This window comes from Solanum verrucosum, unplaced genomic scaffold (assembly GCF_900185275.1).
Source record: "Solanum verrucosum unplaced genomic scaffold, falcon-dt-bn FXZP01000161.1, whole genome shotgun sequence".
Lineage (NCBI taxonomy): Eukaryota > Viridiplantae > Streptophyta > Magnoliopsida > Solanales > Solanaceae > Solanum > Solanum verrucosum.
In genome coordinates, this window is record NW_026020127.1 from 573,812 (window position 1) to 598,328 (window position 24,517).

Consider the following 24,517-nt stretch of genomic DNA (forward strand, 5'->3'; position numbering starts at 1 on the left):
TAACCAAACCAGCTCAATGGTAAAACACTCATTGAAATAATGACAAGTTTCTTGATTTTTGTGTGGAAAAACACTGCTCTTTTTTCTTTTCTCACTGATTCAATGAAAAAAAACCTGTGAAAATAGTCAAATGAACATTTTTCAGTGGGAAATTTCAAAGGGAAAATAGTAGGAGTAGTAAGTGCGTGGCCAGGTTAGTTCAGATTTTTCAAATATCAAACCAAATTAATTGTGCCAGATTTTTAAATTTATAAATCAAATCAAACTAATAAAACTTGGAATTTTCAACCTCGAGGTTTTGGGATTTTTCTGGTAAAATATTCATACAAAGTTACAAACATATAATTAACTTATGCTCCAAATATTTCTTCAATCATACCAAAATACATCTATCTAAGATGCTTCTCAAGAAAATGCATAAAAAAAAATATTGCAACTTAATAAGTCATTAGGAAAATAATCATAATTTAAAAGTACTGAATCATGCTAAAATAAGTTTAATAAGTATTAATTGCATGACTAAATATTAAAGAAAAATTAAAATTAGATGATATATTTTAATTGTCTAAACCAATGTAAAACTAAAGAACAAATAATCAACATTAGTGTCATTCTTAGTGTTGAATTGATTTTTTTTTTGTTAGCATTAGTATTAATTTGATTTTGATTTGAGCTTATTAGAGTTACTAACATCCATGGACTATAACATTTATTGGACCATTCAAAATTCTAAGTTTCAAACTTGAACTAATATGTTAAAAGGTAAAAACTAAGAAAAAGTAAAAGAAATATTTAGAAATTATATCAAAATAAATATTCTTATGTGTAAAATAAAATTTTAAAATTATATATATATAATGTCTGATTGGTTTGGTGTGGGGTTCAGTTTTTTTTAGTTAAAATTAAACCAAACCAAATATAGTCGATATTTTTTCCAATACCAAACCACTAATTTTTTTTTATTTGACTCGATTTAGGGTTTGATTTGATTTTCGGTTCGATTCGGTATTAAACCAAGCAACAATACTTTCTTATCAAATTGCTTCCAATTTCAGTATGACATGTGTGAATTGATTCTTGAATTTCACATTTGCAAGTAGTTTTTTCCAACACATCTAAGTTAAGTTAAGAGATTGCTTAATAAATATACAAACAAAAGATGCCATTTAATTACTTTGAAGCAACAAATTTTGTACAACAATAATATGATTGAAATCATCAAACTTTTTTTCACATTAGAAGAGAAGAAAATTATAATGGTTTTCCAAAAAGAGTACCTTGATTTGTTCTTGGTACCAAGTGGCTTAATTATTATGTTTGTTTATCATCTTCATTTGCTCTATAGATACCTAAAAGTTCCTCATACTACTGTTATGGGCTTTGAAAATAATGACAAAAGAGCTTGGGTTGAAAAAATTATGTTGGTAAGTTGAAATTACATATTTCAATTTTAGCTTTGAATCTTTGTTTTCACTTTTTATGTTGTTTAGTATGATGATGATATGAAGTACGCTGAAATGAAAGACGTGGAACTGAGGCATAGTTATTGTTGCTCATCTCTTTCCACTATCAATAAGATCTTTACAACATACTCTTGTTGTTTTATCTTATTGTCTTATGTCAAAACTTTAAGTTATGATTACGCTACTAGTGTCATGTTATGCTTTATTTGAGCTTAGGGTCTATCAGGAACAACATCTCTAGTCTCTACCTCCTTAAACTAGGGGTAAGGCTGTGTATACACCACCATTTCCAAACCCACTTGTGTCTTTTACGTATATATAAACTGTTGAATCTCCTCAACATAAGGACAACTCGATTAGCATGTTTCTCATTTTTCTTGAATCTCCTTGTTAGGATTTCTAGTTCCGCCACTAGTTATAGTAATTACTAATTACGAAATGTATTCTCTCAATTGTTACCTCGAAACACAACAACAACATATCTAGTCTAGTTCCACCAAATGGGATTTGGAGAGGATAGAGTGTACACAGACGTTACTCCTACCTTAGAGAGGTATAGAGTCTGTTTCCGATAGACAATGGTTACATTTGATTAAATTTTATGTGGAATTCTTGCAGGATGATAAAAAGAACATTGATACAGCTCTAACTGTTCTAGGATCTAGTCTCTCTGGAGCAACATTCTTAGCATCTGTTTCACTAAGTTTGAGTTTTCTTATTGGAGCTTGGATGGCCAACAATAGTGTTTTCAGTAGTGAACTAATATATGGTGACACTAGACTAGAAACAATGTCCATCAAATTCATTAGCCTACTTCTCTGCTTCATGCTGGCATTTTCGTGCTTTGTTCAATCATCGAGGTGCTTCATTCACGCGAATTACCTAATCAGTACGCCTGATACTGATATACCGATTAGCTACGTTGAATTGGCTGTGATCAGGGGAGGTGATTTTTGGTCACTAGGACTTAGATCACTTTATTTTGCTACACCTTTATTGTTGTGGTTTTTTGGTCCTATTCCTATGTTTGCTACGTCGATAGGTCTGGTTTTCTTACTCCATTACCTCGATAAGAACACGAGGGAATTACATAGGCATCGATCATCTGTAAATGGAAAGCAGCCATACCAGAAACTCGAGGGAACAACGAGTAGGAGATCTGTACCTATCGAGCGTTTAGTTATGTGAAGTTTCTGTCCTTGAAGCTTGTACAAAGTATCATGAGTTCTGTTCTATGGTTATTTGAAGTAATGTAAACAATTGTGTGTATTTAAAGGCAGATTTTGTTACATATGTTTGCAAGAACTATGCAAATGGTAGCACAAAAACTCTGTTTATTCATGAACTTTGAAACAAAAAAAGGTTCTATTTGTTATTTCTAAATAGAGATCATAACAAGAAAGGCTATGAAACAACAACAGATTCAGAATTTAGACGTTGTGAGTTTAACTAGAGTTAAAGATCAAGTTCTACATGTATATCTCATTCACTATATGCTTGTTATTCACACACATATAAAGTTCGAACTCCATTCTAGCAGCTCTCACATTTTTGCTCTTTGGGTTTATTTTGCTAATTAGTTAGTGATAGTTTAGATAAAAAACGGAGAGGGTTTGATTCCCCCATATCATAGTCCCCTTCCCCTTTCCCATATCCTATTTTTTTATTTCATAAAAAAGATAGAAAATGTAAACACAAGATAGTTTAGGTATAAAACTCGCAAAAATGATGAAAGCATTTTTTTTTTACTATTCCCTTTTTTCCAATTGATGTGGCACAATTCAAGTATCGATAACCAAACTTTTTTTTTAATAAATCTTTTGAAATATCATTTACTTTTTTTGTAAATAAGGTAAAAGAATACTATAGATTATAATAATTAATAATTTAAACTATTTAAAAAATTATAAAATTAATTATAATTAAAAAAACATATTTGAATCTCAAAGGACGAAAGAACCAAAAGCATCCCCGTTGTGGGTCATTCTTGCAAATCACCCGTTTATTCACACTCGAAAGTCGGAGCCCCAATTACGGAGTACCCGCCAGAACGCGCCGAATTTGAAATAAACCCTAGCCATCTGAGACACCTCAACAATGGCGTTCACACTTACTCTCACTCACTCTCCGGCAAATTCAACCTCACCGGAAACCAATTCGGCAATCAGAAAATGTCCTTTTTCCTTCCGGAACATACACTTCACACCTTACAGAAACCGTCGTCGTTCCATTTCATGCTCGGCGCAGCAGAAGCCGTTTAAGCCGATGACAGAGGAAAATATTCTCGAGGCAGTAGCTGATTTCGACGGAGACGAGAAATCTGTACCTTGTTTAAGAACTTATGAGAACGATTTAGCTCGACTCACATTGGTTGGTGCTGTTGACTTCCAGCAGGCACTCACTGCTGCTGCGGCGGACGGTGGCGAAGCTGCTGGAGAACATATTGCCGCTGGTATGGATGCTATGGTTGTTGAAACATTGTTTCCGGGACCTTCTGATGAGCACAGTACTATTTCTACTAGACTGGTGAGTTTATGTACAAGTACTACTCCTTCCGTCCCAATTTAAGTGTTTCAGTTTGTCTGGAGACAAAGTTTAAGAAATAGAGAGAATTTTGAATTTTGTATTGACCGGTGGAATGTTGGAATTGGAAAACTCACTAAATATATAAAGAGGGACTCTTTTTGGGACAAACCAAAAAGGAAAGTAAGACACTTAAGTTGGGGCAGTAGGAGTAATATAGTTGTGCTGATATTTGAATAATTAGACTTCACTTGTGCATATGTAGACTTGTGAGCACAGTACTATTTCTACTAGACTGGTGAGTTTATGTACAAGTACTACTCCTTCTTCCCCAATTTAAGTGTTTTAGTTTGACTGGACATGGAGTTTAGAAAATAAAGAGACTTTTGAATTTCGTGTTTGCAAATTAAAGATGTGTAGTCTTTAAACTTGTAAGTAGAATGTCGGAATTGGAAAACTTACTAAATATAGAAAGAATGACTTTTTCCGAGATAGATCAAAAAGGAATGTAAGATACTTTAATTGGGACATTGAGAGTAATATAGTTGTGCTGATATTTGAATATTAGACTTCACGTGTGCATATCTAGACTGGTGAGCAAAGTATTATTTTTAATAGACGGGTGAGTTTATGTCGACGTAATAATATAGTTGTGCTCAATGGTGGAGCCCTGATTTTTACTAAGAGTGCTCAAAATACAAAGAGGTAAACACACGAAGAAACTAAGGAATTCAACATTACATTTTTACATAAAAAATAATTTTGACATTATATGTATAGTGAAAGTTTTGGACGAAGGGTTGAACCCCTAGCAGTACCTCGGCTCTGTCCCTGGGTGTGTTGGGGATTCAGTATCTACTATATATACATAAAAATATAATTTTGACATTATTTACATAGTGGAGTTATTTGATGACGGCGGTTGGGATGAACCCCTTGTGGTACCCTGGCTCTGCCCCTGGTTTGTGCTAATATTTTTTTAAAAGTAGACTTCACTTGTGCATATGTTAAATCAGCTTCATTTGTTTAATTGACCTGAAAAGTAAGTTTTATTCTGTTTATCCTGCATCATTAAGCAAGGCCAAGTATTGAGATGATGGTAGAACTGCTACTTCAGAAGCACTAATATAAGTTGTGACTGATATTTGAAAAATTAGACTTTACTTGTGCATTTGTAGAAGTAATTTCATTTGTTTAATCTACCTAGAAGTAAGTTTTGTTCTGTTCATCCTGCATCAATAAGCAAGGTTTGGTATTGAGATAATGGTAGTATTGCTACTTCAGAAGCACTAATATAGTTGTGTCTGATATTTGAAAATTAATGCATATGTAAACTTAGCTTCATTTGCTTAATCTACCTAGAAGAAAGTTTTGTTCTGTTTATCCTGCATCATTAAGCAAGGCCTATCTTAAAACAATGGTAGAATTGCTACTTCCGTGACCCACTGCTCAAGGCACGGAAATGCAAGGGCCATCTTCATATGTAGCTGATCTTCATTTTTTTGTGGCAAAGTTTCATGCCCTTGATTCTGTTTATTGCAATGATGGTTATAGTGTGTCTAAAGTTTGACATTCTGGCAGTTCTTACCAGCAAGAAAAGTTATGGAGAAAGCCCATAAGCTTAGAAGTACCATAACTAAAGAGATGCTTTCCGGGACGACGTCTACAAATATACTTGCCATGACATTTAGACAAGTAATGTTGCAACATCTTTGGAACTTTGAACTAGTACTTTTTATACCAGGAACAGAAAGGAATATGGATGATCTTGAAACACCAAGAGAGGTGGGGAGCTTTTTTAATGTTTCTATCTTTTTATCTTGTAATTCCGTTCATTATGCTCTTTTATAATGTCAAATTTATAATTTTTGCCTTGCAGGTGCTACATGATACTGATAGGTTGAGTTCTGTTATTCCTTTCCTATCAGCAGGTACCTCCATCTTTTGCCATCAAGTCATCAGATGAACGAGTCATTTCTGTTATTGCAGAAGTTATTTGTCTTTCTGCTCTCGAAAGCACAAAAAAACATTTCTTTAATGGAACTCCTGGTGGAGCCGCAAAGAAGTTTTTCCCCTGGTTTGACACACATAAAAGCATTGTCTCAAAAGTTTCCTCTGTTACTCTATACAACTTAATGGAATATGAGATAGTTGCAAATGCCAATGTTTTACTCCAGAAATTTTCTTCCGAAAGGGCGAATTACAGACCAAGGGAGGGAAGATGGATGGGCAATTGGTTAACTTCAACTGCATACTCCAAACTGGAACAAATTGGAGGCCCTGAATTTATTACTTGGCTGAGTGAGTGTGTACCTGCTTACAAATTGCAGATTGATGCCGAGAAACTTGACAAAGTGAAATTTGAAGGGTGGAAAGAAACAACAACAAACACATGGGAGGTTTTTCTGACTCACTCCCAAATGGTAACTCCATGTTCTCTGCATTTCTGTTTCTTGCATCAGCTTTAAGGTTAATGAAATGTATATCATACAACATATACTTCATCAAAAAGTATCATATAAAGATAACTAAATTAGCTCCTTTGCCTTGAGGCACTAGTTAGTCATGAGTTACTCGAATAGACATCACTTATCATTGGGGTTGATGATGTTTTAGTATTTGTGGACAATTATCAAGAGATACATGCATTCTGTAAGTACTGTTTCACTGTGTTGTGCTTTGCTTTGTTGATTTGATTAATTCAGAACCATTAAATTCTCCAATATTTATCTCTGGTTTGCCTAGCACTAAAAGAGTTTGAACCTAGTCACCCTATGGGGTAAGCTGATGCATTGGTGGAGAATTTGCTTATCGTTAGGGCTGTTCATGGTTATGGTTAAAAAACCAAACTGAACCGCAGTAGGAACCAAACCGATTAAAAAATTGATATTTGGTTTGGTTTTAAATTTTGAAAACCGATATTATTTGGTTTGGTTTTGGTTTTACCAAAAAACAACCGCAAAAATAACCAAACCGAACCGATAAATTAGATATATAAATTTTATAATTATTTATATATTATTCATAAAAAAAATATTTTTAAATTTTAATTAACTTAAGTCTAACTTCATCATTTTTTCAAGCCCAACACTTAAATTTTTGCCCAACTATTACAATCCTAAGTCCAAGTCCATCAAAATCCATTACTTTAGTCATTATCTGCCCTACCTCACATAAGATAGTCACACTTTCTCTTACTTGTATCAGTTTGTTCGCTAATAATAACTCTAGTATTGCTTAATTGAACCGACAATAGCTTTCTTGTAGATTGTTCATGTACTAGGTGTTTGTGTCTATCGAGATACGTATGCCCTCAAAAAATTTATTACTTTCAAACCAAAAAAATCAGAAAAACTGAACCAAACCAAACCAAATCGACAATAACCCAACCGACGGTTATTTTTTTGTTAGGTTTGGTTTTAGAAATTTAAAAAATCGATTAGATTGTTTTGGTTTTGGTTTTAACCAACCGAACCACGAACACCCCTACTTATTGTCTATGGCTATGCAATAAAAGGTTGAAAAGTTTGATTGCCTTAGTCTTTGGAAGATTTAACACTAGGAATGCACATATGAAGAAAAATGTCTTAACATTTATACTAGTGTCAAATCTTGAATGGTCAGTTTTGCTAGAGCCGTTTCTTGTTTCTCATTGGCCAATTGACTAGTTTTGCTTTGTAGTTTCAGCTGTTCGGGACTTTTATGTGTGCGTGTCTATATATATATATATATATAACAATTTTAGTTTCTATATACTCCTTCTGTTCAATTTGTTTGTCTTACTTTCCTTTTTAGTCCGTTTAAAAAGAATGCATCTTTCCCTTTTTTGGCAACTCTGTAGTTCCAACTTTCCACATGGTATATTTAAGACCACAAGATTAAAGACATTTTGGTACATTTTACATATCTTTAGTTGAAGACCACAAGATTCAAGAGTCTTCTTTACTTTCTTAAACTTCGTGCCAAGTCAAAAAAAGGCAAACAAATTGAAATGGAGGGAGTAGTAATTTAATGTGTGTGTTGGGCTCTAATAGAAAAATTGGACTCAGTTTCATTTTCAATTTTCCCTTCCCCTTGGAAGCTCTCGTCAGTGTCACTCTGACATATAACTTTTGAGAAAGCACTCTGAGTTATACCTTTCTTAAAAGGTCTTTAGTTTCTTACTTATAGTTCCCTCTTTTGTCATGTCAAGATTGTTTAGAAAAAGTTGTAGATGATAAAGATTTGACCACTTTAGTCTTCTAGCACCTTGGTTTTGGTTGTTCATACAGGTTATTTATTCCCAAAGCATAAGGTTATAAAATTTGCAACCTTGACTTCTAATAGTGAGCCGTGTATTAGGTCATCCATTTTATTTTAGTTGATGAACCCTCCTAGTAGGTGTGTGTATCAAAAGTGAAGGAATTGGAGTGTGTGAAGCCAATAGACTACAAACATCTCTGTCATCAAATGCTTATATCTCCCAAGATGTTTCCAAATGCTTTTCCTTTTTGGTCTGCTTATAAGACTCAGGTTAAGATGTGATATGATCTACTGGAAAAATTTCATTTGAAGTCCACACTTCATGGGCATTGTAATCATCTGTAATAATTATTGTCTTGTTTTACTTTTTCAGGTTGGTCTAAGTGACATTCTAGATATGTATTATGAAGATGTCTATACACTTCCCTACAAACAATTATCATCGGGTGTTATTGCAAAATCTTTCAATTCGCCATCTAGCAAGGTATGATATATAAGCTCTTTACATGCCTCTGCATTATTTGTTATTATCTATGAATTGATAATTTCTTCTGTAACTATTCTTCTTTTTAAAATTTTAATTTGTAAACAAATACAGTTTTAATAAAGCACCCTCATTGCAAGCTATTGCATAGGAGTGGGGTTTTTACCTTGTGCTCACCCAAAGGGTAGCGGCTGCGGGTTTCCCTTGTCATCCAAAAAAAAAGCACCCTCGTTAGTTAGCTATTGAAGTATTTGAACTCCCTTTTCGAAGTGGTTTGTGTTTGACTGACACATGAATCCCTGAATGGCTAGTTGGTATCTTCTTTGATATTGCCTTCCTTCACATTCATGCTTTCTCTGTCTTCTGGGAGTATCGGACATGAATATAATTTTTCTTTTATTTAAATGATTAGTTCAAGTACAAAAGATGTCTTCTGGAACCAAATGGATAATAACATTTTCACCTTCTGGATTCTAGAGAAGCATTTCTATGTCAAAGGCAATCTCTATGGTCCTTGCAAGTGGAATTTTTCTTGTTGCTATAAGAATTCTTGGTCAACGTTATCTTCCTTATCTCCCGATTAGAAAGCACTATCATCCGGATGTTAATCCAGTCAATTCATCTGACATGATCTCTATTCAGCCTCAGTCCATGGAATCTTGCAAGGTATGGCTTTTATTTGTTCAAACACACCCTCAGTTCTATTACCTGTCATAAGAAGTTACTGTTTCTATTTGTTGTGGTCCATATTTACTATGACCATGTAGTGGATGATACATGCTTTTGCATTATTGGTCACTTTTATTGTTTTTTACACTTTTAAGTTGATTATCATTTTACCCTAGGCGTTCTGTCTCTTTTTATCAGTAGGTAATATTGTTCAATCATCACATTGCCAAATGCTCTTTGTTTCTGTAGTTGGAAGATTACTGTGTCTCCATTGTTAGGAGAATCAAGGAATTTTATTGTTGGCCTGGAGATGTAGTGATGGGTTCTGGCAGCTCTGCTTGGATTGGGGAGCTTCCAGTATACCTGAAGAATGAGATGGATTCCAAAGTGTTAGATCTCAATTCCAGCTCCACGCCATCGGAAGGAATTGAAGATGAGATGAAAGCAGCTGCACAAGATATTGCCAGTTATCAGGTCTCTTCTTAGGATGCAGTTTCTGGGTTTAGTTTCTCTTTTTTATCATTATGAACGTAAAAACACAAGATTAACTATAATCAGGATAGACATGGTGTTGTGCTAGTTATGGTTAGAATCTAGGACAACGGAAGGCTTTGGTCTTTTGTGAACATTTAGCCAAATATATTCCTTTGGGAATAAGTGAGAAATGTAAGAGCTAACCACTGCATTTTATGGACAAGCACAATTAAACAAGCTAGTTATCAAGCTTGAATGCTTGATCTAAGTTTTAGATCACGCAATAATCCTGTTCACAACTATAGGACCGCCTTGATAAATGATTCAAAATTTCCTGAAATGAGCTAATAGGAGTCGAATTTGCACTTTGAGTTCACGGAATTTCTGAATTATAAAATTTGAGTGTTGAAGATCCTACTGTCATTGCTACTTTTTCCTCAGCTCCCATCACTTCTGATTTTAGCTTTTCTTTTCTTGTAAGGCCTTTCTCTGCCCTTTTTTAACTTCTTTTTCTCATCTGGAATTCAACTCTTCTATAGTTGCCAGTTGAACATGGCTACAAATTTGTCATGAACGTTTTCAATTGGCTAGTTCATATGTTCCTGGAAGTTGTTGGTTTAGATGTGTTTATCATAGTTGATGTGCTTATATACGTATGCCAATCAGGTTGTTTTATCTGGGGATGGTAAAATTGTTGGATTCCAGCCTACAAGTTGTGTTGCTGAAAGTCAATGGGAAGCAAACCCTTTAGTGAAAGAGCTCTATGGAAAGGAAAAGCTTTCTCCCGGTAAATATGAACATTCACACTAAGCTATTTCTTTCGTACAAACGTTTAAGCCTATGATGATGTCAGTTACTTAGCGAGGACAATCTTTGAATGCAGACTTGATAGAACAAGGTCTCAAGATAAGCCACTCCAGTGATGCTGTTGTACTGGAATTATTGATGTCAACGAATCCCCAAAGTTCATTTGCTTTGGTAAGACCAGTTACTGAAAATAGTAGATGAACATTTTTGGCACCGCCCCATTCAATATTTGTACAACTAGTTACAGTGCTGGACAAGACTTTTTCCAGGTATAAAGGATCAAGGGAGATTTACATTTCTTTTTCGTTTTTTCTACTCTGATCTCATCCTAAATGTGAGTTTAGTTGGCATCGCTGCAGCGTAGTGTGGTTGAAGAACAACCTTTGTTTTCTCGCGTTAATGCAAAAGTAAGCTAGTCACAATGTGCATAGCCAACTTCCGTACAGACAAGACATAAAAGAAGACTTCCCACAAACTTTACTTTTGTCTAGTTATTGCATCCACTAACAAGGAACCAGAAAACCATTGGGTGGAAGACACCTGATCCATCCCAAACCTATGTTGCTCAGACTCTTAAAAAGTCTTGACAGGTGTGTGTCGGATCGTCCAACGTTTACTTGAGAATTATGCTCACGAGCAGGATCCTAGGAAGCATCTGCCCCCTGAATCCTGATAAACTACCCAAGAAACTCCTAAAGGATTGTTGTGCACAAATGTTTGAAGTTACATATTAAGTGGACTTCTTGACACAAATACAACTTTTTGAGTCAAAACAATTGAGTTCTGCTGAACTCGTAACTAGAACTCTAGTTCCGCCCTCTTGGCATAGAAGAAGATAAAAGAAAAGAATGTGTTTCTTTTCGTTCATTTAGAAAAGAGAAAAAAACCACATTTACTTCTATTTTTGGTTGGTGAGGCAAAATGCAACCTCTTGTAACATTCAGTCTCTTTCAAATATTTTGTAACAAGAAAGTTTCCTTAGCTGAAATTCCCTTGATTTACAAATTACACATGAAAAATATAAAACAAGTAAACTTTTAAGCTAAATGTAGTTTCATCCCCCTTTAATTTCCTCCACAAAATAATATGCTATTAGTTCTTTTGCCTAACTTACATTTGTTGAAAATGGGATTTGATGTGTGTATATATATACTTGCATCCAGAGGCGGATCTAGGGTGGGTTCAATTGAATCCATTATTTTCTTCTCGAATTGTGTGTATACCAAAAACAAAGACCACACTGACCTTTCTGAACCCGTTGACACTAGATTCTGGATTCACCTCTGGATCGATCTTTTTGCTTAACCGGAGCAACATCCACCCTTCTTAACAGCAGATACATCATCTTTCCCAATGTTAATTGTTTGTCCTCTTGGCACAGAAGTTGGATCATCTCCAATATCAAGAGCTTTTCGACTAACAACTCGATATATCTGAGTGAGTACTTCTGTGAAGGCATTTTCAACATTGAGTGCCTCAAGTGCAGATGTTTCCATGAAGAATGTGTTCTCTCTTTCTGCAAAACCGCTCGATTCGCCTGTGGGGACGGCTCGGAGGTGGCGGAGATCCGCCTTGTTTCCGACGAGCATGACGACGATGTTTTGGTCTATGTGGTCTCTGAGTTCTTTGAGCCATCTTGCAACATTTTCAAACGTTACATGACGAGTAATGTCATAAACAAGCAAGGCACCCACTGCTCCTCGATAATATGCACTAGTGATGGCTCGATACCTTTTTTATGAGACATGAAAAATAATTAGATAATTCGCAGGACGGTAAGGGCGATATCGTAAAAGTAGTGGACACAATGATCATCTAACTAGAAATTTTATAAGAAAACAATGAATCATAACGTAGGATTGACATAAACACTTTTGTTTTTTACTACTCTTCCTTCCCTACCCTAGTGCAAAAAATTAATCGAGTTAAAATTTTGAATCCGTTACGATTTAATCAAATAAATAGAGAGAGAATTGACACCTTTCTTGACCAGCAGTGTCCCAAATCTGAGCTTTGATAATCTTATCATCAACATGAATTGTTCTTGTAGCAAATTCAACACCAATTGTAGATTTAGATTCTTGGCTAAATTCATTTTTTGTAAAACGAGAAAGCAAATTTGATTTGCCAACACCAGAATCACCTATAAGAACAACTTTAAACAAATAATCATAATCTTCATCAGCTCTATATGCCCCCATTTTTCCTCTTTTAAATAAATATTATTTATTTGCTAATGATGTTTTCTTTTTCTACATATGAATTGAAAAACAAACAAACCACTTTCTCTTTTTGAGTAATTTTGTTTTTTTTACCTTTCACCCTCTCTTTTAATGACAAGCTCTTTCTTGTTAATTAGTTTTTTTTTTCTTTTGGAGAGAGGGGGAGAAAGTGGGGGAGAGAGAGAGATTATAATAAAATGGATTAATGATTTTACCTCAAATGAAATAACAAATTACCTCTCCTTTTGTTTAGGAAGGATGTGAGGGTAGGAGTTTTTTTAATTTGGCATGGAATATTTTTGTAAAATCAAGCCTATAATAAAGATTCCATAAGAAGAATTAATTTAATCCGACTGATTAAATTAAAAATAGTTGATAGATGTATATTTCATACATAATGTGTATGTTTGTGTATAATTAGTCTATAATCTATGTATACTGATTAGAAAAAGTAAATAGGAAATTTGTTCAGCTATTTACGTGAAGATTTAATTTCAAAAAGCATGGTTCCCTTCCTTTTTTCCCCCTAGAAAATGTAGAGGATGAAGGGTGTGTTTGGTTGAAAGGAAAATGTTCTCGACATAAACTGATCAAGTAATCAAACAATATTATCCCAAGTATATTTATATATAATCTAGATAAGCACTGTGATGGTTTCGGCTGCACAAATGGGGGATGAGTGGGACTGTGGGAGGCGACGAAAAGGAAACAATCAATGTGGATTGTCATTTATTACGAAACTTGTTTTTTCTACCTAAACTGAAGTAGAAGTACAATTTATCCATTTTCTTGTATCAATAGTCACATTAATTTCTTTCTAACGGACTTTCTTACTTATTTTTTGATGTTCGGTAAAATAAATAAAAAACATTTTCTCAGTATCGTTTATATGTAATTTAGGCAAATACAATGGAGTAAGGACCGGGGATGAGTAAGAGGGGAGGGGATGAGTCAATTAGTGTAAATTATAACTTATGAAATATATTTTCACTATGAAACAGAGGAAGTGCAATTTATCTTGATTGCTAGTTTATCAATATTCATATTCACATCGTCTTAATCCACATTCATTTGGTATTAAACATGTTTTTGTCTTTGAGATACTTTAATAATCCTTAATTAAATCGAGCAATTTGAATCTTAAATAAATAATTAGCATTGTTTAATTTAGTTATTAGCATTTTAATTGAATTAAGACGAAGATTCATCTTCTTTACATGACATTAAAGCTAGATCCGTCTTGATTCTTAATTTATCCGATGTTAAACTTACATATTATATTTGTTCAAACTCTAAATATACTAACACTACGCGTGCAATGGTCCGTGGGTATTAATTGTCCCACCTTGGTTGCCAAAAATAAATGCAAGACTTAAGTTCTCTGTCGATTCAATCTTTAAGATTCTTAATATCGAACATGTTGTACTTTCTAAGTCAAATGTTTAAACCTACTATTTGTTGCATTTTTACGGATTTTTACGTAATAACATTATGTTTCTAGTAAAAAATATTAGATTCAAATGAACCTATAACTAAATAATTACATTCAGCCATGTTGATTGCACAAATATATCGTCTGTTTGTATAGTCTTACATAATACTTAACTTACGAACTAATGATTTTAAGATTGTGTTAGACCTAAGTTCCATTATCAGATACTTTCTAAAGATACTGGAGTAAGATAATTCTAAACGAAATCTTCGCCTTTTGTGCAATGTATATCTCTATACCCTTTTTTTAAAAAATAAATAAATAATAGGTTTGGGTCCATATGTTTTATATGATTTTAACATCTAGTATTTGTAATTAAACACTAGCAACACAAAAAAAGTGGACATTGACAAGCCATATTAGTATAAACATTAGTTTGATTATGTTACTTGAAATTTTCAAGTAGTGCACTGTAATTTGTCACAACTTTATATAAAAGGTGGTCTTTCAATCAATTGTATATTATGAGAAATGTCAGTAGGGGATGTCTGGTAACTTTATTTAGACTTGTCTATATTCTTCCCCAATCATTTTCAATGTACTCCCGTTTTAATTTGTTTGTTTTAATTTTTTCATTAACGGTATTTCGGAGAAAAAGGACAAATCAGTCTGATTATAATTTTTTTTATTTAATAATAATTAAATTAAAAAATTTGTTACAAAAATATTAAAATAAAGAAGATAAGCGTAATATTATAAACTACAACGAGGGTTAGTGTTATGAGGTCAAACGTGAGGAGAGCTCTCCGAAATTATTCCTTTTTAATTATATATTTTTTAAATGTTTTGAAGTTTATGTTGTATATAGTTTTTAAATATATAAGTTTTATTTTATTTTTTTAAAATAAAGATTTTATATCCGAAGCTGAATAAAATATTACTCTCTCCATCTCAGTTTATATGACACATTTTGAATTTCGAGATTCAAATAAGTCTATCTTTGACCGTAAATTTTTCATATATTTTTAAATATTTTGAATTGTCAATTACTGTGACATATAATACTTTTTACGTAGTTTACAAATATATAAATTTCATTTAAAAAAAGTTGAAGATTTTATACGCAAATTGCCGGTCAAACTTAAGCTATTTAACTTTCAAAAAGCGGAAAATGTCACATAAATTGGGACAAAAGAAATAATTAATTTGAATCAAGTCAATAAGATTAAATATGTTGTATTAAAATCATGGTGACGAATCGTCCTATGACGCTAGCATCAATAGCATTATATCATCACGATAATAATATTATTTCATTTTAATTTTTTATTATATATATTTTAATATTTATAAATCATGATGTTTGAGTAAACACATATTTCAAATTGGTGTTAATATTTGCAAACGTATTATTCAAATTAATTAGTCAAACACAAATTACTAATTTCCAAATTAATTTTTCGAAAAACATTTTTGGAAAAAGAATACTTCTCATTGGGTTGGGCCTGATTGTGATACCATGTAAATACATGAATATGTTACCAATAGTGGACCCCATGTTAAATTGCTCACACTCGATATGTCCTGTGCACCGATTTAGGAAATGGAGAATTTCTTGATAGGAAACACATATTTCATAAGTTGGACTATTCAACGCAAATCTAGATTAGTCAGACCAGTGGAGTTGGCCAGTTGTGTGCATTGCTAACTTTTATAGTCAATTTCTAATGTTGATCTAAGACAATAAAGTGAAGAATTTCCACTATAAAAGTAACCTTTTATCTATGAATTCAATCATTCAATACTATACACTTCATTCTTCAATAATGCAAAGCCTTTCCATATGGATAATAACATTTATTTTTGTTGTTACTAAGGTTCAAAGCAGGATTTTAAGATTAAATTCTTCAGATCAATTTATCTCGAATGGAGTTAATCGAGTCGAAAATCAAGCTACGTATGGCCAATGTGACCATATATATGGTTTTTTTCCGTGTGCTGATAGCGTTGGAGGTTTCATTTTCCTAATCGCGATATATCAGTACTTGTTGATCATAGGAGAAAAGCTCGTCTCGAATGGAAGTAAGACTCTCTTCAACATACTTGGTACGGGCATCTTTGGGGCTACTCTGTTTCAAATCTTGAAGGCTTTCCCAAGGATTATCTTGGTTATTGGTTAGTAAAAATGTTATTTTTATCGTCGTTTTGTTTACCTGTTTTCTTATTTCGTTGGGTGTGTGAACAACGTCTATATGGTAAGTAGAAAAGAAAAGGAATGTGGCTAAATTGAAGATTTGTAAAGTTTTGGTGATTAGTCCAACTAAATTAGTTAGTAGTTACCCAAAAAAAAGAAAAGCAAGTTACTTATAAGATGTTGGATACTCTTAATGATGTGAAACTTTTTGAGGAAAATCGTGTAGACTTGGTCTAAAGTAGACGGTATCACGTCATATAAAAAGTATCTTAATTAATGTTGTTTTAGCCCAACAACTGGTATAAGAGCCAATAAGTTTGACGAGATGAGTATGAATATGGCGTAGGGCTTGGCTTAATATCTTTTGCCCGGCCCGTTTTTCTATCTTTGCCCATAATTTAACGACGCATACAAGCTAGTGGGATTTGGTGATCATAAATACTGTGTTGACGTTGGGTGACACATAATTAATCTCCAAATTATTCCCGTGAATAGTGATGGATCATGTGGAACTTAGTTCAACGGGGAGATTATTGGTGAGTGTGAACAAAGTCCACATGGAAAATAGGAAAGAAAAGGAAGCTACTTATAAGGTATGGTATACTCTTAAATGGATTAAGGGCTTTAGGGAAAAACCGTACTGGCTTGACCCAAAACAGACATATCACACCATATCAAGAGTATCTTTGAGTTGTTTTAATCCGATCAATTAATTATGGTTTTATTATGATACTAATACTACTTTTTTTTTTATTGTAGCATCAGGAGTTTTTTCTAGTAAAGATAAAGCTCAAAATCAGGTGTTTACTGGAGTAAGCACTAATGTTGGAGCCACAGTCTTTAATCTTACTATTATGTGGGGAATATGTGCCATATTTGGCTCAAAAGAGAAGCATCAAAAATCAACTATGCAACCTGCAGAATCCTACTCACTTTTCAACTCTTTGCAGGTTTTAAGTAGTAAGTTTTCTATAAGGTCTTATAGTCTGTTTGGTTAAGCTTATCGGAAGTCCAAAAAGTTTTTTTCTTTTTCTTTTCAAAAAGTGCTTATTTTAGAAAATTAAGTTCTTTCACCAAGCTTTTAAGTAAAAAAAATAAGTATGTTTGAGTCGTAGCATGCATAAATTGTTTTTTTAGAAACTAATGAGGCATAATACACAAACATGTCTTTTAGTTTGTTTTTAAGAAACTATAAGTAGTCAAATGTGACCTATGTGGCATCTTGTGTGACGTCCTACATATATTATACCACCTACAATATGTGTCTACTAGTTTACCTTTATACAAGTGTAAATGTCTACTTGTACACACCTAAAGTTGAAAGGGCTAGATGTCAGTTGATGTCAAGTTTAAGGACACGTTTATGTATTATGTCAACTACAAAAGTATTGTTTTTTCTTTCCAGAAGGACTTTTAAGACCTTGGCCAAACACAAATAACAAATCTACTATTAACAAAACTGTTTTTCAAATTGATTAGTCAAACACAAATTACAGATTTAATATTGACAAAATTGTTTTTCAAATTGATTAGCCAAACACAAATTACAGATCTAATATTGACAAAAGTGTTTTTCAAATTGATTAGCCAAACACAAATTACAGATCTAATATTGACAAAAGTGTTTTTCAAATTGATTAGCCAAACACAAATTACAGATCTAATATTGACAAAAGTGTTTTTCAAATTGATTAGCCAACCACAAATGACAGACCTATAATTGACAAAAGTATTTTTCAAATTGATTAGCCAAAGACAAATTCCAAATCTAATGTTGACAAAAGTTTTTTACAAATTGATTAGTAAAACACAAATTACAGATCTAATAATGACAAAAGTATTTTTCAACTTAATTAGTCAGACACAAACTACTACTCGATCCACAATAGTGAAAGTACGATTAATTCTATCCATCGAAAGAAGAAAATTCTTTCAACTTTTCTTGTTAATTATTGTAGCTTAATTAGTTGTTATCTTAATTTCTTCAATATTATTTTACAGATAATGGTGTTACAATTGACAAAAAGACTAATTACACAGCAGGAATTATGCTTCTCTCCTTGATCCCATTTGCTCTTGTGCAACTTGTTAATGCTTTCAACACATATTTTGGAAGGCGTATTGTGATTTTCACCACACTTGTAATTTCAGTCTCATTTTTATTGACTTACTTCATTTATCAGGTAATTTATATCGAATCGTGATAAAGAATATAATTTTACTATGAAACTTTATCCATCGTTGTTTGCTTTTCTCCGTGAGTAGTATTGTATGACAGAAAAAGAGTAGTCTGGTGCACGAAGTATCCCATGTTCATATAGAATTCGGGGAAAGACCGCACCATAAGGGGATGTGGTAGCTTAGTACATAATAGCCGTAATATATAAATGTGTCGTTTAACTTGATTAATTTCAACTGACATCTATGCCTTTCAACTTGGATGTAAGACAGTATAAAGTTGAACAAGTAGACACACGAGTCCTATGTGGCACAATACAAACCAATAGTCATATGTGCACAGATAGGACACCACGTAGGATGCGTGTATCTATTTGTTCAATATTATACAAGTTTAAGTGTCTACATGAGCATATCCAAAGTTGAAAGGGCATAGATATCAGCTGAGGACATATTTATGTATTATGCCTACATAATATGTTCGTTTATTGCGCAATTTTATTCTTATTGACTTGAAAATTTTCGATTTCTTGTTTTTTATAGCTTTTGGATCCATGGATTCAAGAAAGAAGTTTAGAATATTCGAAATATGAGAATCTCCTAGCTGCTTTTCTTCAGCATATGCAAAGGCATGCAAGTGGGATGCTCATTGATAAACAAGGACGACCTGATATTCAGGTCATCCAAAGGTAGTTTCACGTCTGGATATGTGTCTGCTCTGATACCATATTTAAGTGTGCAATTATTTTTTCGATGGTTGGTACTAACTAAAAATGTGGCTAGGTTATTTTCTGAGACAGATAGGGATGCAAACAAAAGCATAACACTTGTTGAGTTGGAGAATTTGGTATACAATATGCAATCTGGGAAAATTAAGGTTGATAAAAATTATGCTATATTTCGAAAATATTGACGGCTTTTGACCTTAACAATGACACGAGAATTGATGAGGACGAGTTTGTTGAAGGATGCAAAAGATGGATAGAAGAAGCTAAGATGTTAGCTAGAAGTGATGATTCTACTACTAGAAGAATTTTGCATGAGGTGATGATCTGAGTCGCTATCGATACTTTAAAATCTCTTATTTTCCCCTTTATGTTTAACAATAAATTAAAGATAGTGGTGCCTCTCTCATATTCAAATCTTGGGTCCGTCTTTGATTATCATATTTGAGAACTTTTCAATATGTTAACAGGTTGTTCAACATTATACTAAGAAGCAAAGGGATGAAATAGCTGAAATTGAGCAACTAATGGCAAAAATCTTGAAGCATGTTGAAAGCCAAGCATTAGAAGCTGAACACATTCTCAACGATGACGGAAGTCCCAACGTTGAACGTATAAAATAGTAAGTTTCCTTCTAATTCCTATCACAAAAAGATCACGTGTGTTTGGTATGACAGAAGTCATTTCTCATAGTTATGGATCGGCCAATTTATCACGATTGATTGATCACACATAATTAAGTTAGGTAGGTTTGGGGAGGTGATTTGAGTCACTATCGATAATATACGAGACTGAGTTGCTGACAGTAACAAACTTGACTCTGCTCCTCAGATAAAAGGGTGATGTTTTTGGTACCGACATTCTCATGGGACATATATTCCTGAAAAATGACTTTGTCATACCAAACACGACTAACTAGACACTTAAACTTGTATAAAGTTGAACAAGCAGATACACACGTCCTAGATGACATAATACTCACAGGACACCACATATGATACAAAACTGCCATGTAAGACGTCACGTAGGACAAATGTGTCTAATCTTTGCTTGTAATGGTTGCAGAATCTTCCATCAGTATGATAGTGATGGGAACAATTTCATAACACAGCCTGAACTGGAAAAATTAGTACTTTCAGTGAAATATGGTGATGTGCAACTAAATAGCGACGATTCGGTCAGGAAGGTGATGAATGATTTTGATACAAATCGTAATAACATGATCGATGAACACGAGTTTGTTGATGGGATGACAAGATGGCTCAATGAGGCTATTCGTGTGACTAATTGCAAGGACAAGAAGAGGGCCATTGATGAATATGACAAGGTAAAAATTAGCAATATTTGTCCTAATACTTCCATCTAGACAAATATATAGGAGAGACTGACTTATTTGAGCCGAGGATCTATCAGAAACAGCCTTTCGACTATCTAACTAGCCTCTTACTCTAATTCGTGTCCTCCATAACCTCTTATCTAATGTCATGTCCTCAGTAAGCCGAAGTTATGTCATGTCATGTCTAATCACCTCTCCTCAACTTTATTTTAAGGAATGATTTCTAAATTAAGAAAGTTCTCAAACCACTTTTGATCATCTTAGGAAAAGGATAAGTCTTTCTTTTTCAATTGAATACATAAAGTACTTTGTTTGATTTTTTAGTTTATCTATAAGAGGAGATCATACCTGAGACGAGGGTCTATCGAAAACACCTAGCTCTCTATCTTCACAAGGCAAGGGTAAGGATGTATACACACCAACCTATCCAGACTCCACTTGTGAGATTACACTGGGTATATTCTTGTTTGTATGAAAAAATAGTAATTAACCTATTCGTTTATTTCTTTGGGATCCTTGTTGAAAGAGATAAATTAAACAAATATGGTCGTCCCCTGTTGTGATGTACTAATTGATGTAGATTAGGGTTATCTGCTTCCTTGCCAACGCTACTAAGGACCTAGAGGTTTGCCTACTTTACTTATTAAAGATACGTTTACATGTTTATCCTTCAATTAATTGTTTTTCCTTTTTTTAAGTTTCGATGTAAAGATTCCTATTGACGATTGACTTAATGTGGTCTTGTTTTGTGTAGATTATGTGGGGTGAAGTTGAAAAATTGGTGTATGAGGTGGAAAAAGATGGAAAAATCAACTATAAATTGTTGACATGGGCATTTAACAAATCTATTTTTCAAGTGATTTTGGGAATTGCAATGATGACTCTGTGCTCAAAACCACTAGTAAATAGTATTAAAAAGTTGTCTGAAGCTATTGGAATGCCTTCTTTCCTCATCCCCTTTGTGATAGTACCATTGGCTCTAAATGCAAGAATGACAATAGCAGCAATCTATCCAGCAAGTCAGAAGTGCTCAAAAACTGCTTCTTTGACATTCTCAGAGGTAGGTAATAGTCTCGTTAGTCAAGCTTTCAAAATTTGTTTATTTTGGAAATTAGTGTGTTTCCGTCTGAAGTACTTTTCGAAAAGGCAGAATACATAGATAGATACCTTAACTTGGCCTCATCTGACAACTAAATAACCAACTTTGAAAATGTATATCTACACCTTAACTTGATTTAAGTTGTATATCTAGACACTTAAAATTGACTTCATCTGACAACTAAATCAGACAACTTTGAAAATGTATATCTATACCTTAACTTGGTTTAAGTTGCATATCTAGACACTTTAACTTGGCCTCATCTGACAACTAAATCAGACAACTTTGAAAATGTATATATATACCTTAACTTGGTTTAAGTTGCATATCTAGACACTTTAACTTGACCTCATATGACAACCAAATCAGACAACTTTGAAAATGTATATCTACACCTTAACTTGGTTTAAGTTGCATATCTAGACACTTTAAGGTGTTTAGATGTGTGTTTACAAAGTCGGGGTATTAAGTTGCTAGTTGAGGTCAAGAAGTAATTTTAAAAAGTAATAGTTTGTATTTGGCTAATCAATTTGAAAAATATTTTTGACAATATTAGAGCAACAATCGTTGCTTGGCCAATGTTCCAAAAAGTGCTTCTGGACAAAGCTACTTTTTCCAAGTTTTGAAAAACAATTTCTGCTGCTACTCAAAAACACTTAATTTTCCCTTCCTGAAAATTTGGCCAAATATGTGAGAAGTACGAGTTGTGACGTACCGAATAACTTTTGCTTAGATCATGTATTTACATTAAAAAAAATTCATCAAGTATAAATATTCCAAGCTCAATAACTAAAACAAATTGTTCGTTTGATGACAAATTCAGAATTCATAAACTTTACATCTGATTTTTTTTGCAAAACAGATATATGTTGGAGTAATGAGGAACAACATCATGGGCATGACAACACTATTGGCTATAGTATATGCAAAGGACTTAACTTGGGATTATTCAGCACAAGTGCTAATAGTTTTGGTGGCTTGTACAATAATTGGGCTTCTTGCATTATTTAGCACTAGATATCCACTTTGGACAAGCGTCTTGGCATTTTCTCTTTACCCTACTTGTGTGGTGTTCTTTTACCTTCTTCAATGAGTAATTCTTTGGTTGGGACTATTATATATCTAAAGCCCTTTCGTGTTAGCTGATTGTAAATAGTTAATAAAATTCTGAAGTGTTGAAACTGATATTATAAGTATGTAGTTATGCGTTTAGATAAAAGTATTGAGATTGATGATAAATAATTGATATGTGTCTGTTAAGAAAAAATCAATGATTAAAAAGAGAACTTTACTAAGAAATTATTATTTTGTTTTTACTTTGGTATACGATCATATTATATGTATGGAGTATCTATTTGTTTCCTCACATTATTATTTGTTAGTATTACTTTATTTTATATTTTTCATTATCCATATACAAATAATCCTTTTCGAACATCACTCAAATTTTTTATATTTTCTTTTGTATATTTCTTTTTTATTCTTGAGTATAACACGTCGTTACATTGTAATAATAAAATTTAAGAGTCCATTTGCATTCGTCATGGTGACACCTTATTTAAACCTATATAAAAGTATTGGAGTCTTAAATTATTTCCTAATAACATTGGCTAAATACAAAGAAACCTAATTAATAAATCGATTTATTCAACTAGAAGTTAGGAAGGAATTGTTAACAATATTTTAAAAAAATAATATTTTTTGACAAAAAAATAATAATGTTATCATGTTGCAGGATTTACACGCAAAAGATATAGACGAAAAGAATCAAAACAAGTTAGGTTCTTTAGAAATAAAAATTTAGTCGCACTTGATATTATTATTAAATTAAGAAATTTAACTATGATAGTTAAAATTTAAAGTTAGAATACATATACTTAATCATGATCAAGTTATAAATAGGTACTTAAAAGGATACATATTTTGCATTCATTTATTTAATGTGAACATTACGTACGAATAAACTTTTACTATCTTCCGAATGTGTATTGGAACTTTGCTATAATTACTATAAATTCTTTTAGTTTTTATTTCAAGTTAATTTTGAAAACAGAAAAGGGTCATATTTACCCTTGTACTCTTAGAAAATGATCATATTTAAATTTTGTCATATGTTTTTGATATATTTGCCTTTATCATTCAGCTGTGGACACACATTTGCCATTGTACAATTAAGTATCATATCACCATTTTCAATAGCATACGTGGCGCCTCCATGGCTCCATGTATATTTTTATTATAATTAAAAAAATATTTTCTATTTAGTATTAAATCTGACCCATTTAGTAAAATACGACCCAACCTTCACGATCCATTAAGTAAAATTCAACCCAACCTTCACGACCCATTAAGTAAAAATCGACTCAACCTTCACGACTCATTAGCCCTAATTTCAATACCCATCATCTTACCTCACATTGGATAGAAAGCTTCATACAGAGAGAAGAGTATGAAGATCTAATAAAAGGTAAGATTTTTATGTTCATTTGCAAAGTAAAATTAATTCGACATGTAGGAGGATTAAGAGAGTGTTTGGATTGGCTTAAAAGTTGGTCAAATATATTTTTAAATTAGTTTTTGACTTCTGAAAGTGTTTGACAAAAATAAAAATAACTTAAAATAAGTAAAAAATGACTTAAAATAAGTTAGGAAGTGTTTGACGAGGTTAA

The 24,517-nt window shown here is 32.9% G+C and overlaps 3 protein-coding genes and 1 pseudogene across 5 annotated transcripts; 3 read left to right on the plus strand and 1 right to left on the minus strand.

Moving 5' to 3' along the window:
• The first annotated feature begins 1,229 nt into the window (after positions 1 to 1,229).
• On the plus strand, positions 1,230 to 2,738 carry LOC125825973 (uncharacterized). The gene is made up of 2 exons (XM_049505263.1): positions 1,230 to 1,424; positions 2,082 to 2,738. The coding sequence occupies exons 1-2, from the start codon at positions 1,257 to 1,259 to the stop codon at positions 2,649 to 2,651; spliced, it is 738 nt and encodes a 245-aa protein (XP_049361220.1). The 5' UTR covers positions 1,230 to 1,256; the 3' UTR covers positions 2,652 to 2,738.
• A 722-nt stretch (positions 2,739 to 3,460) lies between these two features.
• On the plus strand, positions 3,461 to 10,971 carry LOC125825980 (uncharacterized). 3 transcript variants are annotated; one of them, XM_049505269.1, is made up of 8 exons: positions 3,461 to 3,989; positions 5,568 to 5,771; positions 5,915 to 6,409; positions 8,602 to 8,712; positions 9,190 to 9,378; positions 9,631 to 9,855; positions 10,522 to 10,642; positions 10,739 to 10,971. In XM_049505269.1, the coding sequence occupies exons 1-8, from the start codon at positions 3,561 to 3,563 to the stop codon at positions 10,861 to 10,863; spliced, it is 1,899 nt and encodes a 632-aa protein (XP_049361226.1). In that variant the 5' UTR covers positions 3,461 to 3,560; the 3' UTR covers positions 10,864 to 10,971. The 3 variants fall into 3 exon arrangements, with proteins under 3 accessions (XP_049361226.1, XP_049361229.1, XP_049361230.1); XM_049505272.1 differs by having other exon boundaries at positions 3,479 to 3,989; positions 5,918 to 6,409; XM_049505273.1 differs by having other exon boundaries at positions 3,581 to 3,989; positions 5,552 to 5,771.
• Positions 10,972 to 11,563: 592 nt separating this feature from the next.
• On the minus strand, positions 11,564 to 13,045 carry LOC125825981 (ras-related protein RABA1f-like). The gene is made up of 2 exons (XM_049505274.1): positions 12,643 to 13,045; positions 11,564 to 12,393 (listed from the first exon to the last, which is right to left on the minus strand). Exons 1-2 carry the CDS (start codon positions 12,861 to 12,863, stop codon positions 11,964 to 11,966), a joined length of 651 nt encoding a protein of 216 aa, XP_049361231.1. The 5' UTR covers positions 12,864 to 13,045; the 3' UTR covers positions 11,564 to 11,963.
• A 3,072-nt stretch (positions 13,046 to 16,117) lies between these two features.
• Positions 16,118 to 22,966, plus strand: LOC125825943 (sodium/calcium exchanger NCL1-like; annotated as a pseudogene).
• Positions 22,967 to 24,517: the final 1,551 nt, after the last annotated feature.

Coding starts and splice junctions, on each gene's coding strand:
- LOC125825973 (XM_049505263.1), top strand. CDS start 1,257: ATGGTTTTCCAAAAAGAGTACCTTGATTTGTTCTTGGTACCAAGTGGC. Junction 1,425..2,081: donor GGGTTGAAAAAATTATGTTG/GTAAGTTGAAAT, acceptor GAATTCTTGCAG/GATGATAAAAAGAACATTGA.
- LOC125825980 (XM_049505269.1), top strand. CDS start 3,561: ATGGCGTTCACACTTACTCTCACTCACTCTCCGGCAAATTCAACCTCA. Junction 3,990..5,567: donor GTACTATTTCTACTAGACTG/GTGAGTTTATGT, acceptor ACATTCTGGCAG/TTCTTACCAGCAAGAAAAGT. Junction 9,379..9,630: donor AGTCCATGGAATCTTGCAAG/GTATGGCTTTTA, acceptor TTGTTTCTGTAG/TTGGAAGATTACTGTGTCTC.
- LOC125825981 (XM_049505274.1), bottom strand. CDS start 12,863: ATGGGGGCATATAGAGCTGATGAAGATTATGATTATTTGTTTAAAGTT. Junction 12,394..12,642: donor GACACTGCTGGTCAAGAAAG/GTGTCAATTCTC, acceptor CTCATAAAAAAG/GTATCGAGCCATCACTAGTG.